Source organism: Ailuropoda melanoleuca, chromosome 15 (assembly GCF_002007445.2).
Source record: "Ailuropoda melanoleuca isolate Jingjing chromosome 15, ASM200744v2, whole genome shotgun sequence".
Classification (NCBI taxonomy): Eukaryota; Metazoa; Chordata; class Mammalia; order Carnivora; family Ursidae; genus Ailuropoda; species Ailuropoda melanoleuca.
Window position 1 is genome coordinate 74947089 of NC_048232.1, and position 16990 is coordinate 74964078.

The 16990-nt window shown below is 53.6% G+C and overlaps 2 protein-coding genes across 2 annotated transcripts in view; both read left to right on the top strand.

Moving 5' to 3' along the window:
• The first annotated feature begins 3030 nt into the window (after positions 1-3030).
• On the top strand, positions 3031-12082 carry FN3KRP (fructosamine 3 kinase related protein). The gene is made up of 6 exons (XM_019807165.2): positions 3031-3220; positions 7470-7621; positions 8257-8348; positions 9211-9293; positions 10429-10551; positions 10820-12082. The coding sequence occupies exons 1-6, from the start codon at positions 3080-3082 to the stop codon at positions 11156-11158; spliced, it is 930 nt and encodes a 309-aa protein (XP_019662724.1). The 5' UTR covers positions 3031-3079; the 3' UTR covers positions 11159-12082.
• Positions 12083-16574: 4492 nt separating this feature from the next.
• Positions 16575-16990, top strand: part of FN3K (fructosamine 3 kinase) — a 10226-nt gene continuing 9810 nt past the window's right edge. The window contains exon 1 of the mRNA XM_034644216.1: positions 16575-16716. The gene's annotated coding sequence lies outside the window, so the exon portion shown is untranslated. The remainder of the gene's footprint in view (positions 16717-16990) is intronic.

Here is a 16990-nt window from a genome sequence, read left to right on the forward strand (position 1 = left end):
GTTCCACCTGGTCCATGTTCTTTACTCTCGTCTTCTTTGGGATTATTTTTTCCTTCTACTAATAGGAAAATTATAAATTCTCTATTTTTCAGTACTTACTCTAGAAATTACAACTTGCACGCTTAATTTATCAAAGACTAAAGGTAATCACCACGTTTACCTTTACTCTTGAACAAATAACACAACACCTTAGGACAATTTACTCTTTTAAGTTAAAATAAAAAGTAAATTATTTTTCAAATTCTTTTTATCATACAAGGCTTACTGTTATTTTGTACAATCTATTTGATTAGATTTTCTCAATTTATGTACCGCTTTCTTTGTTCTTTGCTCCTTCTTGCATTTCAGCTTTACAACCTGTGATCACTTTTCTGTTGGTTGTAAAGCATCCTTTTGGTTTTCCTCTGGGAGGGTCTGCTGGCAGAAAATTGCATCACTGGAAATAAAAGAAAATGGTCTTCAGTCTGAATAATGTCTTAAAAGTTCCAAGTGTTAAGCCTGTATGAACTTGTGAAATTGTGACCCTCTGGTTTTCATGCCAGTTCCCCGTGCCTGGGTGGCTGATGTGAGGGTCTGGCCCTCTCCTCTTTCCGAGCACCTGCATCCCTCCCTGCTAAGGACAGTCTATTATTCTGTTTGGCTCCCTACTGTGTCTCTGCCCTTCCTACTTTCTTCTATGTGGCCTCTTATCTACATTTAGCTGTGAAGAGTCTGTTCTGCCAGTCTTCAGGTCATTTTCTGGGTTGTTTACACTGATGTGGGTGTTATTTAGCTGTATCTGTGGGATGAGGTGAGCCTAAGCTCGTCCTACTCCACCATCTTCCTGAATAAGGTCTTTATTTTATTTTCATTCTTAAAAACTTAGTTTCCCTGGGCAGTCATATTCTTTTCGTGACAACCATTCCACTACTTTTTGGCTTCCAGTATTAGCGTTGAGAAACCAGATGTTAATATTTTCAAAGCAATCTGACTTTCTTTGCTGGCTACATTAGAGATTTCCTGTGCCTTTGGTGACCTGAAATTTTACTGTTACTTGCCTAAGTGTGAAATTTTAGTTTATCTAGCTTAAAATTTGGGGAGAACTTGGATCTGAGGGTTGGTGTATTTCATCAGTTCTAGAAAATTCTCAGCCATTTTCTGTTCAATTATAGCCTCTTCCTTTCCCGGAACTCCAGCTAAATGTCTACTATTTTCATGTGCCTTACCTTGCCTGTACTTTCCGTTTGTCTCCTTGCGCCACATTCTTCATGACTTCTATTTTTTTTAAAAAAATTTTATAACATTTTATTTATTTGAGATAGAGCAAAGCACAGAGGGAAATACAGAGAGCCAGGTGTGGGGCTCGAACCTGGTGTGCCAGGATCATGACCTGAGCCAAAGGCAGACGCTTAACCAACTGAGCCACCCAAGTACTCCTCTTCATTTCTCTGCTTCCAGTTTTCTTTTTTTTTTTTTTTAAGATTTTATTTATTTATTCGACAGAGATAGAGACAGCCAGCGAGAGAGGGAACACGAGCAGGGGGAGTGGGACAGGAAGAAGCAGGCTCCCAGCAGAGGAGCCTGACGTGGGGCTCGATCCCGTAACGCCGGGATCACGCCCTGAGCCGAAGGCAGACGCTTAACTGCTGTGCCACCCAGGCGCCCCTGCTTCCAGTTTTCTAATTCTCTCATCCAAGCTGTTAAACTGTCCATGTAGAATCTACATTTTAATTTTTAATGTAGTTCATGTAATTGATTAATTTGATTAATTAATGTTTTTAATTTATAAAATCTCCTTTTGTTGTTTACAGAATCTGCTTAGTTACGTCTTACAGTCAGCTGTGAAAATTAATCAAGGAAAGTCTCACCAAATGGAATCTGGGGGCCGACAGGTGGAGCTCTGCGCCCAGCACTGGTTATCGGTTACAGACCCAACAGGAAGAGAGGCACCTTGCAAGTGGGTACTGCTTTACTAACCCAGCTCCTGGACGGAAGGTTTCCCACTGCCCCAGCAACAGCCCAGCCAATGAGAGACGGCCATAGCCCAGCCAATGAGAGATTGTCAAAGCCCAGCCAATGAGAGACGGCCACAGCCCAGCCAATGAGAGACCAACACAGTCCCCTCCTGCTATTCGTTTATATTTAATACTAAAGTGTAAAACGTGGGCATAAAATGTAAACGCATACAAATTAAATAGGTTGTTTATGTACATCAGCTGAGTTAACTCGCATTTAGTTGATCAACAAATAACAGACTAAACCTGAAATAATTCTTAGTTTGATAATCTCAAGTAGAAAACAGTATTTAAGACACAAGGGAGTACACACGGGTCTGTAACCATTCTTGTTCATTCAGAGCCATTACTGTTGACAAACGTTGTAGATTTTGGTGTCACTTCTGCAAATATGTCGAATCTTCTGTTGTTTACGCAACTTTTATTTAGCTCATTGTTGATGTGAATAATCTACTATCGCACCTGTTTTCAATAACTGATGTTATCCAGGTGTCATGTTTATAACCCCTTTCCTCTAAAAGAGAGCCTCCTCTCCCTGATCTCCAGACTTGCCCCTGGTTCCGCCAAGCCTGCTTATCCTGGGTTCCAATTATCTGCTGTTCCTAAATAACCCCATCTTTGCTGGTAAATTAACTGACAGTTTTATTTTTAAGGTTAACAGAGCCCTTCCTTAAAATAAATCTCTCTCTCCTATGAATCCTGTCATCTCCTCCCTGGGGGAACTCCAACTAATACAGGGAGCAAAGCAGACTCAAATCACTAGGGGAGACGGATGCCAATTGATAATCACGTGTATGAAAATTAATAAAAGCAAGCCTCACTTGAAATGGAGACGGAGGCCAGAAGGGGGAGCTCTTTCGCCCTCCCGCTGGGTATGAATTCCAGAACCAACCCAAGGGACCTGATCCCCTCACCCAATCCCAGGAAGTCCTGGGGGCCCGGTCCCGCCCCTCAGCGTCTCACCCAATCCCCGTGTGTTCCCGTGACTGGGTCCCGCCCCCCCCTCGCCTCACCCAATCACTGTGCGTCTCCGCGGGTGGCTTTTCCCCTGGCTTGAGGCAGTCCGCGGACGTGCCGGCTTGAACATGGAGGCTCTGCTGAAGCGGGAGCTGGGCTGCGACTTCGTCAAGGCTACGGGTCACTCGGGGGGCGGGTGCATTAGCCAGGGCCAGAGTTACGACACGGACAGAGGACGGGTGTTCGTGAAAGTGAACTCCAAGGCGGAGGTCAGGGCCGCTGTAGGCCGGGCCAGGGCGGGGTGGGTGGTGGTCGGCGTTTGGGGTTTGGGTGGGGCTTCAGGCCCAGGTCTGGGGTCCTGGTGTGGAGTCTGGAGGGTCCGAGGGCCAGGATTCCGGGTCTGGGGTGGGGAGTGGAGGTGCTCAAGGCCCGGGTGGGGGTCCGCACAGCAGGGCCACAGGGCCTTGGCACTTGCTGACCCCCTTGCCCCTCCGGCTGTGTCTGGGCGTTCCTGGGGTCGCGTGCCCAGGGTAAGCCCTGTAAATCGGGGGGGGGGGGGGCGGGGCGGAGCGGAGCGGACACTCTGGGCGGCCGTCTGGGGACCCCGGCGCCCAACTGTGCTCCCCGCTGCAGTGTGGACGGTGGTTCTGGGGATGGCTTTGCAGTGGGGGGTGTGGCGGGCCGCTACTTTGAGAAATCCCTTGCTGGAGGAGTTTTGAACAGGGACTGGCAGTAGCAGCTTCTTGTTCTGGGCTGTATTTGAGCTTGCAGAGATCAAAATCCTCTCTGGATTATTGCAAACATTTAGCCACTGCCTTTGTGAGTTTGGGCTGCCGGACCAGAGTACCACAGACCAGGCCGCTCAGTTCTGGGAGCTGGCAGGTGTCTGGGGAGAGCCCACTTCCATGATGGGAAGGTGACTTCTCCCTGTGTTTTCAGTGTCAGAGGGGCAAGGGAGCTCCCTCAGGTCCCATCTGTCAGAGCACCAATCCCATTAAGAGGGCTCCAGCCTGTGGAGCCTAATCACCTCCCAGCAGGGTCACACGGGGGGGACAGGTTTCGACAGAGGAACTGGGGAGGGGGCACCAGCTTCAGCCCGCTGTAGTCACCCGCTCCAGAAAATTCTGTTTGTACACGAGCCTTTTCGAGAGGGCCCTGTAGAAAACAGGTGAACCTCGCTGCTGAAGCTGTACTTCCTCCTGGTTGCTGGTGTCGCTTCTGTGCCCAGTTTGGCTGGGTCACCCAGTACTGTTAGCCGGAAGGCCCAGGCTGGCTCCAGGAGGCAGTGAGCAGTTGACAGTGCGTTGTTTCAAATGGAGCTGAGGGGACTGACCCCAGTACCAAGTCCTCATGTCACACGCCTGGTGTGCTGTTATTCTTTACCTAGAAGGCGTTTTTGCGGTTGTTTTCATTTTCTCCCCAGATGTGAATCCCACGTTCCGTGATAGGGGACGAACTCTGAGTCATGGCTGTTCTCTCAAGACCCACTTTAGTGCTCTGTTCTGCAGAGATCAGTGGCATGTCCTGCCGCCCCGCCCTTTTATAGGAAACTGCCCGCATTTGTGCTTGGAGTTTCCTCCGGCAGCCCTTATATTCTTCTGCAGGGCTTCTCTGTTTCTGGTTTTGTTTTCCCATTTATGTGGCATCTATCCTTTTCCTGTTTGTATTTCCACCTTCACTGGCTTTTGTTATAATTCAGAATGGGTGTTAATTACAGGGGAAACAAATACTTTCCAGGGATTAAAATGGGCCCACGTAGTGATGCTTTCTGAGCATTGTTCTTGCACTGCTGTGTCCTCGGGTTCTTCTTTTGTCATCAAAGTCAATTTTCTTTTTTTTTTTTTTTATTAAGATTTAATTTTTAAGTCATCTCTACACCCAACCTAGGGCTGGAACTCAAAACCCGAGATCAGGAGCTGCCCGTTACCAACTGAGCTGGCCAGGTGCCCCAAAGTCCATTTTCTTTTTGCTAATCTTTCTCCCCTAAGTTCCTTCTGCTCCTTTGGCTGATAGTTCTGAACATGTAATTTCCTAGCTTTCTGTGGAAAATACTGTGTGAGTCATGCAGGCGTACTAGCTGTACCTGCACGTTTGCTGGTTGTATGAAAACAGGACTTTCTTTTACGCTTTACCTTGTAGGAAGTGAAAGTACCTTCCACACTTCTAGAGGACTACCTGATTGCTCTTCTCTTTTCCTTCTCGCCCCACTTGACTTGACCTGCTCTAAATAAGATTGTTCTTTTTTTTTTTTTTAAGATTTTATTTATTTATTTGAGAGAGAGAGAGAGAGACAGCCAGTGAGAGAGGGAACACAAGCAGGGGGAGTGGGAGAGGAAGAAGCAGGCTCATAGCGGAGGAGCCTGATGTGGGGCTCGATCCCAGAACGCCGGGATCACGCCCTGAGCAGAAGGCAGATGCTTAACGACTGAGCCACCCAGGCGCCCCTAAATAAGATTGTTCTTATCTGTCTTGCATACTTGCGGTTGGTTCCTCTCCTCCTCCTTCCTTAAGCTCCAGATCTTTTTTGTAGCACTGTGCCCCACCTGCTGCCTGCTTCTCCCTCCCTCTCCTCTCACGGAGCAGCAGACACTTCTGCGAGAGAGGCTTCACCTCTGGCTGGGTTCACAGATCCCTCTCCACCTCTTCCCCCATGATTATTGATCTTATTCTACCCCTTACTTTCCTTTTCATGACCAGTGCTCTGGTACAAAGTGTAGCTGGAGTGTTGTTGTTTTCCCTTCATCTCCTAAAGAGAATGCTCCGAAAATGCTCGAGGTGCCGTTCTTATCTTCTTCCTCAATGACCTTAGCTCTCCGAGGTAGTGTAATAATAGTGATGTTTATGAAGTGCTCAGAACGGGCTAGGTAATGTTAGCTGCTAGCTCGGTTACTCGTGGCAGCGAGCCGGTGAGCGCGGTGCTGTTACTAACCCGGTTTTTACGGGAGAGGGAGAGGCACAGAAAGTTAAGCAGCTTGCCTGAGGTCATAGAGTCCGTCCTGAGAGTACGTGGAGAGACGTCCCTGGCAGCACTTCGTCGAAGCCCCACGCTGGAAGCCCAGCTGTCTGTCAGTACACCGGGCAAGCCCATTCTGGCATACGCGCACGGGGAGCTCTGTGCAGCAGGGAGAGTAAACTCTTGACTGTTAATGCACCAGAATAACAAAGGCAGCGGGACAAAGAAGCCAGACTGTCTGTGTCGGCGCGTAGAAGGACAGAGTGGACTGGACAGATCTGTGGGGGGAGGGGAGGGCGCGAATAGCTGGGGAACAGAGGCGCCTCCGGGGCTTCCAGGCAACAGTGTCCTGTCTGTGTCCGGGGGGCAGTCACGCAGTGTGCAGACTTCATGAAAATTGGAGTCAGATGCTCCCACTTGTGCCCTTTTCTGCTCATATTCCTATAGTGTTTTGACTGGAAAAAAAAAAAGAAAAAGCTACTTTATTTATTTACTTAAAGATTTTATTTATTTATGTGACAGAGAGACAGCCAGCGAGAGAGGGAACACAGCAGGGGGAGTGGGAGAGGAAGAAGCAGGCTCCCAGCGGAGGAGCCCGATGTGGGGCTCGATCCCATAACGCCGGGATCACGCCCTGAGCCGAAGGCAGACGCTTAACGACTGAGCCACCCAGGCACCCCAGAAAAAGCTACTTTAAAGGGAGCAGTTACTTTGGGAAGTTTGAGAAGATTTTTCTGAAAAGTCAGAGCATACGAAGTCTGAAGCATGATTAAGGAAGGGTCTGACTTGGCAAAAGGTGGGGGTGGTGTTCCAAGCAGAGGCACCCCTGCACATGGGGGCTTCGGTCTGTGAGGAGCTAAAAAAAGGCTGTAGTCCAGGAGCACAGGGACGTGTATGTGCGTGCTGGTGTGTGCACACGTGTGCGTGGAGGTGCAGGGCTGGAGCCCAGGGCAGGGACCCCAGGTGAGCGTAGAAAGTGGGCAGGGCCAGACCCCGTGGGGCTGTCACACAGGTTGCTAGTTCGGGGTGTGTTGTGGGCTGGGGTTTGCCCTCGGTGAGGGTCCCTGTCGTGGTGAGCAAGGAGATGAGGTAAAGGACAGTCACTGCCGCCTGGGGGAGCAAGGACTTCAAGGGGGAGGTTGGAAATGGCAGGTAAGGTGGGATGGTTTCTGTCTGAGATTGGAGGTGCCCTCAAACCTGGTGAGAGTTGAGTCCAGATGCCTGGCATGTGCAGGTGGAGGGACAGGACTGTGGCCCAGGTGCCGTCCAAGGATGGCCCACATGCGCAGTCCAGCTGTGCACCTGACATGTGGGCAGTTAGAGGCCTTGCACGTCCCTCTCTGGAGAGAGTCAAGCGGAGTGTCGAAGAGGGGCCGGAACGAGAAAGTGGCGTCCCTCTTACTCTGTGGCTTCATGCACAGCCTCCTCTGCCGGAGCAGGAGACGCTGCTGGTCCGCCGTCTGCCGTCGGCACAGCCGTGCTTGAGGGAACAGGTCTGCGCAGACACTTTCCAGAAGTAACCTTGCTCTCCCTTCTCTTCCCCTCCTCCATTGTTTTTCGGAAAGGCCAAAAGAATGTTCGAAGGTGAGATGGCAAGTCTAACTGCCATCCTGAGAACAGACACCGTGAAGGTGCCCAGGCCCATCAAGGTCCTCGACGCCCCGGGAGGGGGCAGCATGCTGGTGATGGAGCACTTGGACATGCGATATCTGAGCAGGTCTGTCTGGGCACCTTCTCCTCCTCCTTTGCTCGGCTTTGTTTTCCTTTCTTTGTTGTTTGCTTTTGTTCTAAAGCATTTTTTGAGCCTTCAGACTTTTTTTTTTTTTTAAGATTTTATTTATTTATTTGAAAGAGAGAGCACGGGGGGAGGGGCAGAGGCCGAGGGAGAAGCAGACTCCCCACTGAGCAGGGAGCCCAATGCGGGGCTCAATCCCAGGACCCCGAGATCATGACCTGAGCCGAAGGCAGACGCTTAACCCACTGAGCCACCCCCCCCAGGCGCCTCATGGCTTTGTTTTTCTTCTGAGTGTTTCCTTCATATCTGAGAGCTTGCCTCTGGGGTGTAAGTTTGAGGGACCCGGGACCCCATGCATCATGGGTTCTGCAGAACGAGTGACAGATACTCCACACGCCGAAGGCAAACAGGAAAGGAATCTCCCAAGGTGGGGTGCTGACAGGAACCCGGTTGGCAGGGAAAGAGCATCCGACAACCAGGGCCCATCATCTCCCCTTTGCTTCACCGAAGCGGACTTTGTATCCCCTTGACCTGTTCTCCGTGGCCTGAGACCGTGCAGGAGGCTGTGACCCCGCGATTATGTGCCACACACTCGGCTGACGCTATTTATTTCACAGCCATGCTGCCAAGCTTGGAACCCAGCTCGCAGACCTGCACCTAGAGAACAAGAGGCTCGGGGAGACATTCCAGAAGGAGGCCGGCACTGTGGGTATGCGGCCATGTGGGCGCGAGGGCCCCTCGAAGATGTCTGGCCGGTGTGGCATGTGGGTGGGGTCTGTGGTGTTGTTGCCCAAGGAAAGGAGTGTCAACCCCAAGGCTGGAGGTACGGCAGACTCTGTACCGTAAGGCAGCACATTTGGAAGAAGTACTTCCTGGACTCGAAACCCCATCCTGTTATGGTTCCTTTAACCCCTCCTTCCCCAGAAGAATGCCTGTCAGAGTTACTCTGGCTTTCTGAGTGGTGCCTTTTCTCCTGAGAACAGCCCCACGTGAGGCACAGCATGGTGGCCCTCATGTCTAACCTTTGTAGAGCTTAGTGTGGTGTTGACATTGAGAGTACCTTCCGGTATTTTCATCTTCTCGTGTCTGATAATCCATGTGCAGCCCTGGGTCACTGTGCTAGTGGGATAGCTGACCCTCCAGGAGCAGACGACCGAGACTCCAGTGTGCCAGACAGATCCGGTCCGGCTCCGTCTCCCCCTTCCAAGCCCATGGGGTTTAGGCCTTAGGGATCTGCTGAGTTTGGGGGGGGACTCCAGGGCCAGGCTGGCCCCCGAGAGCCATCCTTTCCTGATGGGTCATGGGTGGCTATTTTGGACGTGGTGTTGTCACTCCTCTGATCGTCCTCTGGTGCCTGTCCTGGGCAGTGTGGGTGTCCTGCATCGTTGAGTGTACAGGCTCTGTTCCCGGGGCCCGAGGGTCTGTGGAGCCCAGGGCCCTTGTTTATGTCTGGATGAGGACATGAGGTGAAGGGCACACCAAGGACAGACCTTGAAGCTGCCCTGATCTCCAAGAGCAGCCTCAGGGCATGTGGGAATTAGTTGTCTCTCTTGTTTTCCTTTGCTTGCAAGGGAAAGGAGGCGGGCAGGTGGAACGGCCCTTCGTGGACCAGTTTGGGTTTGACGTGGTGACGTGCTGTGGATACCTCCCCCAGGTGAGTGACACCAGCGCTTTGCCTTCTGCCTTCCAGTCAGGTCGGCTGCTCAGGGACGGAACAGCCTCTCCCCTCTTTATGAAATTTAGTAAAAGTCTTTGCTCCCTTCTCCTCTTTGCTGGTTTTTAAGAGGCTGATGTGAGGTTTACCCAGCTCACGTGCCAGACAAGCTCAGAGAAACAGGACCAACAAGTCAGGATGCTGGATTTGAAGCTGTGTAAAAATCAGAGTTAAGAAAAGTTTACTTCCTCCTAAATCCTCCAGGGTAGCATGATGTGAGGGGATTGTACCTTCAGCTCTACGGTTTTGTGGTTGGCTCCCTGGGAATCCGGGCCCCGGGGCTCTGTCCGATGCCAGCAGATGCGGAGCGGGGTGATGGCGGCTGCGCTCTTGGAGGCTGCATCGGCTGCTCAGAAGAGGCATCCTGAGTGAGCAGGAACTTTCAGGGGCGCCTAGTGGGCCCAGGGCCTGAGTAGACACTGTTCAGGTTTTGGAATGTGGGAGAGGTTGTCAGGAACCTGCTTGGGGTGGCGGGCGGCTGAAAGCTGGGGCTCCCCAGTCCCACCTGCTCCATGCAGCTCTGGGCGCATTGGGCTGGCTCTGCTCCTTCCTCGCCTGCCTGTAGCTCGCCCCATGTGCGTACAGATGCCCGTGCATGTGCGTGCACGCCTGTGGGAGGGGTTCTCTGTCGTCGGGCGGTGTTCACTGCCCCTGTGCTCCTGCGTGTGTCTCTTGCTTCCCTCCTGCTGGTCAGCATCTTGACAGTCTCCTTGAACCGGGCTATACATGACTCCTCATGTTATCACTCTGGGGAGGGCGGTGCTGGCTGCTTGTCCTCGGGGCCATGCGGATAGTCAGAAATGAGCCACGGTTGGGGAAGGCCAACCAGCTCTGAGCTCTGTGCTCCCATGTGAGTACAGGTTGAAAGAATGTGTCCTAGAGCTCTTCAGAGTGGCCTCTAGTGCTGTGCACTGGGAGGGCCCCTGCTTCTGGGACAGGGCCTGGGGTCCCAGCCTGTCCACAAGACACCATCTGCCTGGTCAGCCGCCACGCCTTCCACAACCTACCCTTGCAGCAGTGCTCCGCCGCCTTGGGCGTCTTCCTTTGGCTCTGGCATTTTCCTCTGCCCACGCAGGTGAACGACTGGCAGGAGGACTGGGTCACCTTCTATGCCCGGCAGCGCATTCAGCCCCAGATGGACATGGTGGAGAAGGGGTCCGGGGACAGGGAGGCCCGGGAGCTCTGGTCTGCTCTGCAGGTGAGAGGAGCCTCGCCAGGCCCTGCAAGCCCGGCAAGGGAAGCCCTGCGGCAGGTGTAGCCACGTGGGGCCCAGGTCTGGACAGGAGGTGGGTTGGGCCAGCCAGTGGGGTGGCTGTCGGTGTCCCTCCACCCTGCCTGAGCTGTGTGTGTCCGTGCACATCTGTGTGCCACGCTCCTCTAGGGCGGTTGGGCCACACTCAGAAAAGCATCTGCATCCTTCCCGCACGTGTTGGTCACTTTGCCGAGAATGTGTTTCCTCCTTGCAGCTAAAGATCCCTGACCTGTTTCGTGACCTGGACATTGTCCCAGCCCTGCTCCATGGAGACCTCTGGGGAGGGAACGTAGCAGAGGACGCCTCTGGGCCCATCATTTTTGATCCGGCTTCTTTCTACGGCCACTCGGAGTACGAGCTGGCGATAGCCGGCATGTTTGGGGGCTTCAGCCGCTCCTTCTACTCCGCCTACCACAGCGCGATCCCCAAGGCCCCGGGGTTCGAGGCGCGCCTGCAGCTCTATCAGCTCTTCCACTGCTTGAACCACTGGAATCATTTCGGGTCAGGGTATAGAGGGTCCTCCCTGAATATCATGAGGAATCTCATCAAATGAGCCTCCCTGCTGGGGGGCGCCTCAGGTTCAGGTGCACCAGCCGACACCTGCGGCCGGCGCCTCCTGCTCCGCAGTCCTGTCCATCGGGGCGTCTTCCCCGAGTCTTCACACTAACTTCGTCCTCCCGAGGTTGTACATTTCCTTAGACTTCCTGGCGGGTGAAGCCTCACTGGAAATGTGATGTGACCAGAGGGACCCATGGAGCGCGGGCCCCGTTGAAACTGCTGCCCGGAGGCCGAGCAGGGAAGTGGCCGCTGCGCCAGGCGCTGCTGAGGACACGTTCCCCCAGCGGTTCCTCCCGTCTCATCTCCAGAGCGACTGATGTTCAGGAAGGTGCTTCTCAGTGGGTTAGACGCGGGTATGGACTTGAAACCAGTAGTGAGGACAGCATCTAATGGCCAGTCTCAGCTGAGCACATTCCCTTTCTTTCTGCCCCCTTTGCATCCTGCCACAGGCCACGCGGTCTGGAATTCGATTCTGGGAGGGACCAACCGCTAGTCTTGGGTAAATATAGAAGCCACTTCAGCCCTCCTGTTAGCGCCCGTCTTTGCCGTTTGAAAGCCTGTGAGTTGCTCCTTTGTATAAAAAAGTGCTAGGGGCGCCTGGGTGGCACAGCGGTTGAGCGTCTGCCTTCGGCTCAGGGCGTGATCCCGGCGTTATGGGATCGAGCCCCACATCAGGCTCTTCTGCTATGAGCCTGCTTCTTCCTCTCCCACTCCCCCTGCTTGTGTTCCCTCTCTCGCTGGCTGTCTCTATCTCTGTCAAATAAATAAAAATAAAATCTTTTAAAAAAAAAAAAGTGCTAAACCAGCGGCTCTGCCTTCCCCGTCTCACAGTGGTGGGGAGGATTCGTGAATGGCATGGATGCTGAGAAAGTCTTTTGCATAAACATTTGAATAAACTTTCATGGATTGCAATGATGCACAAGACTGTATATTTCCTTCATTTGCATCGTAACTCAACGTTTATCTTAGGTGTTTGCCAAGGAACCTTTGTAATGTATCGTGACAACGAACAGGTGCAACTCTTGTTTCTTAAGAGCAGTTTTCTTGACTGTTCAGTAAGAGGACAGTGCAGAGCTTCCAGAGAAGGACAGATGGAGCCTGAGGACTGCTTCTCCCGTCTGACTCAGGGAGGCTGGACTGCTACTGCGGGGTGCTGCGGGAGGCCTGGTAAACAGTGGACAGTAGAGAGAGGCCCGAGAGGCTCCTCCTGGGAGCTGTGCCGTCAGCGCGTGTGTGGCCAGGGCCCCCGTGCAGGATGCAGTATCACAGCGTGTGGCGGGTGCTTGGTGGATACGCGGTACGTTGGTGTCTCCTGGCTTTGGTGGTGGTGCAGGACTTGTCGGCTTCCTAACTTGGCAGTTTGTACGATTGCTCGTTCTAAAATACCGACTTTCGTGCCTAATTCTGTATCCAGAATTTTTTGCACGTGTATATATATATATATATATATTTTTTTTTTTTAAAGATTTTAATTATTTATTCGACAGAGACANGACAGAGATAGAGACAGCCAGCGAGAGAGGGAACACAAGCAGGGGGAGTGGGAGAGGAAGAAGCAGGCTCATAGCAGAGGAGCCTGACGTGGGGCTCGATCCCATAACGCCGGGATCACGCCCTGAGCCGAAGGCAGACGCTTAACCGCTGTGCCACCCAGGCGCCCCGCACGTGTATATATTTTTATATAAAGAGTTGTCAAGGGGTGCCTGGGTGGCTCAGTTGGCTCAGGTCATGATCCTAGGGTCCTGGGATCGAGTCCTGCATCGGGCTCCCTGCTCAGTGGGGAGCCTGCTTCTCTCTCTACCCCTCCCCGCTGCTCGTGCTCTCCCTGTCAAATAAATAAAATCTTAAAAATGAATAAATAAAATCTTAAAAAAAAAAAGTTGTCAAGATGGCATAACGGGCAAACCCGGAGGCCCAGGAACCTGCCCAGAGCTGCTGGTGGGTTGCAGTGTTCGCGAAAGCCCCTCTCTGCACATGTCATCCCAGTACAGAAATCACACTGTTTTCTGGGTGTCTGGGCTGACTGGGAAACAGAGGGGATGAATTCTGATTTAGAGCCATACTTAGAGGGTGGCTGGGGGACGGTGTCCTGGCGGCAGCCTGCCTCCTGTCCTTGCAGGGCGGCCTGCTGGCCTCTGGAATATCAGGAAGATTTGGCTAGACACACAGGTTGAGCTCCGGATTCAGCTCCTCGACCCCTTGGCTGCGAGACTTTTGAGCCCTTCAGGGCAGCTGCGAGCACCCCAAGAGCCGCCAGAGGCGGGGGAGGGGGTCACCTCTGGGGCGGTTGTATTGTATCCAAACGCCTCATGGTCTGCCCCTGCCAGAGTACCACCCTGGCCACGGAAGGAAGTCCTCAGATAACGAGCTTTACTTTCCCACCCCAGAGCTTAGCGTGTCCTGATGAGAATGGCCCCGAAACCTTGGTGTCTCCACCTGAAACAGGACGCCAGTGCCCTCAGGGTCAGAGACCTCACTGCACCCTCCGTGCACACGACCGGTTTCAGGCCCAGTGCTCGTATCTGGAGGCCTCAGTGGGCTGAGCACTCCCAGATTTTGGCCTGTGTGGGATCTGAGTGCAGGGCTGTGTGACCCCCTCAGTTTGCCATTACCACAGTTCCCATGTCTCAGGTTTTCACCTCCCTTTGTCCCCACATCCTGCTCACTTTCCCTCCTTTAAGTCTAACTGAAGCGCAGGGAAATCCTACAACCAGCATAGTCTAGCGCGTATGTCCAGGGCTTGGGTTTTGAGATCTCGTCTAGGCTCCAACTGCAGGGCAGAGATCGGGGAAGGAACTCCTGTAGAAGAGGGTCTGACCCTGGGCTGCCCCAAACAGCAGGGTGGGCGTTCCTTGTGCGTTTGGAGCGGGCTGCATCTTGCTGGGCAGAGCTCCCATGCCAGGGGGTCCAGGCGGCCGTGGGGGCCTCCTGTTTGCCGCAGGACAGTGTTGGTGGGATGCCTGTACTGTCTGGAGGCAGGTGCGACTCTGTTATGGGATGGTATTTGGCACGCTTTGGGATTCAGAGGGAATCAGAATTACAGCCAGATAAGGGAGGAAAAGAAGTTTGGAAAGAAGTCCCCGTTGCTGCAGAGAGCAGTGCACCCAGCCTCTGGAAGAGGGTAGCACTTTGCTCCAAACAGATGTGAAATTAGCAATTGGTATGCTGAGTCTCAGGAGACTTGCATAGCCCTGGGACGGGTCCCAGTGTAGGGGTTTGGAACTAGAAGGACCCTCTTCGAAGCCTCTTGGCCCTCCACCTCTGGCATGATGGGAACCACACTGCACTCGGAGTCAGAGGACCAGCACAGGAGGCTCTTACGTGAGTCACCTGAGCTCTGGACCCCTCTTTCATACGGGGCTGATGATGACCCCCACGGGCTGTCATAGTGCCTGCCTGTAAGTGCATCTGGTGCCCGGTTCCCCACTCGCAGGGGACACCTCCTCTGTCCTCCCCGTGGAATTGGCTTCCAAAGCCATCTCGCGTGAGACTAGCCAGTCTGTGTGGATTTGGGCAGAAGTATGCGGACACACCGTAATGTGTGCAGAAACAGCCATCAGGGTGATCAAGGCATCCGAGTTGCGAAGAGGTGGCGGGATTCCCCTCCCTTTCTGAGAACAGTCATCTGCCTGAGAGGCATGGCCTCAGCAAATTCCTGATAGAGGCCGGGGTGATGGACTAGCGGGGACACCGGGACAGTGTCCAGCTGAGGCTGCAGCCAGGGCCTTGGGACTCCAACCCCCCACCTTGCTGTCTTCCTGGGGCCCCTCTTCTGAGCAGCATTGCAGATGTCCCACCCGGCCTTGGGCTGTTTTCCTTCTTGGTGCCACTGGACTCCATGTCACAGTGAGGGATGTGAATAAGCAGCGGAGTCCCTTGTATGCACACGACCCCATCATTATCTCAGTCTGTCCCACCCGCAGATCCACTCTGAGTTCCAAGAACTACCACAGCTCTCTGAGTCTGGATTCCAGCTGGGGCTGAGAGGCGTCTTCTGCACCTTCGCAGCCTTAATTCTGGCTCTGGGGGAGCCAGGAGAACCAGGAGACTGGCTGTGGGGAGAAAGGAGACTCAGCTCAGGGGGCACTTGGATGTACCTGATCACATCTCCCAGCTGAGCTTCTGACCAAACCTCAAATTCAAATGCAGCTTTGAGAGGAGGGGGACCCTTTTGCAAAGTGACAGTGCTCTCTTTGGCATGGTCTTCACACTGAGGATTCGGTGGCTCAGATGGGAGCTGGGGGGGTCTGGGAAGGGACCCCAAGTGTCTGGGTTTCAGGACCAGTAAGGTGCTGTGCCACTGCCCAGCTGCCATCGGCCACGTTCAGACTCTGCTGAGCAAACCATGCCCGTGGCCCGGGATGAGGCTCAGTGAAGACCAGCATCTCCCATGTGGTGCCTGGAGGCTCATGGATGCCTAACTCTGGCAGCTTTGGGACCCACTTTAGAGCAAATATTTGTAATTCTGAAAAAGAGAGTAGAGAAAGCAGGGAAGAACTCATAAAGAGCTGAGGGCAGCTTCCCAGGGCAGAAGGACCAAGTTTCCATCCTGAAACAGCTCACCTGACCTGCCTTGGGGGTGGCAGGAAACTCAACCCAGTCACCTCCCTGGGAAATTGTCAGGTCCTGGTGACACCAAGAGGACCCTAAAAGCCTCCAGAGAGAGAAGAGTTTCCACACAAAGAGGAAGAGTCAAAGTGGCCTCAAACATCTCAACACCAAATGAGCTGGAAAGTAATGGAGCAGGACCTTCTTGTTTATGAGGGAACAGGACCTCATTTCCAACCTGAAATTCCATACCCAGCCAAACTGTCAATCAAGAATAAAGACATTTGCAGATGTTCAGGAGCTCAAATCCACCTGTCGGGAATCCTTCCTCAAGATGCAATAGGAAGGTGGGCTTCACGAGGCTGAGAGAAAAAATCTAGGAGGAGGAAGACACGGAGGGGCAGATGCCTTTTCCACAGAAGGCCACACAGTCTCTCCCATCCCACCTGCTGTTCTGCAATGACCTTGTGCATAGGTGTGTGCATGGCTGTGTGCACATGGGCATGTGTATTTTTTTGAGATTTTATTTGTTTATTTGACACAGAGAGAGAGAGCACAAGCAGGGGGAGCAGCAGGCAGAGGGAGAGGGAGAGGCAGACTCCTCGCTGAGCAGGGAGCCCGATGCCAGGACCCTGGGATCATGACCCGAGCTGAAGGCAGATGTTCACCTACTGAGCCACCCAGGCGTGTGTGTTTTGAAGTTCCCTTTGAGGGCAGCAGGTCTCTTATCAGGGGTCCCATTCTGGGTGGGGTTGACACTTGCTATCAGAACCCCGGAGCAGCCCCTATCTCTGAGGGCCACCAAGTGCCCTGACGAACAAGCCAGCCCCCGCAGTGGGCTCCACTGGGCAGGGTCTGGGACCAGGCAGGATGTGGTCCAGACCCCCAGCCTTGTCTGGACAGTGTGAGCCTAGCTAGGCCGGTGACCTGTGTCCCGGGGACAGCGGGCTCTACCCTGAACTGTGTCCTGAGTCCTGCTGGGGCCCGGGCCGAGCTCCAGCAAGGGTTCGTGGAGACTCTGCAGGGAGGTTCTGGCAGGGCGCCCCATGGGTGGGCCCCACCGCGAAATTGTCGGGGCACCCTTTGCGGACACAGGTGGAGGGCACCGCCCCACCCCTGTCCCCCTACGGAAACCCTCCCCCGGCCCTCGCCCTCCGGCTGCGTCCGTCCGCCGCGGCGCGCGGGCGGGGAGCGCGCGGACCTGACGCTGCGCGTATGGGGGCTGACGGCCCGGAGCCCGCAGGCCGCGCGGACCCGGCGCCTCCCCCGGCGGTCAGCG

What these genes read in the sequence shown, in the direction of transcription:
- FN3KRP (XM_019807165.2), top strand. Translation starts at nt 3,080, where the DNA reads ATGGAGGCTCTGCTGAAGCGGGAGCTGGGCTGCGACTTCGTCAAGGCT. An exon ending in GAAGGAGGCCGGCACTGTGG is followed by an intron (nt 8,349 to 9,210) that starts GTATGCGGCCAT and finishes TTTGCTTGCAAG; the next exon opens with GGAAAGGAGGCGGGCAGGTG. An exon ending in GCTGTGGATACCTCCCCCAG is followed by an intron (nt 9,294 to 10,428) that starts GTGAGTGACACC and finishes CTGCCCACGCAG; the next exon opens with GTGAACGACTGGCAGGAGGA.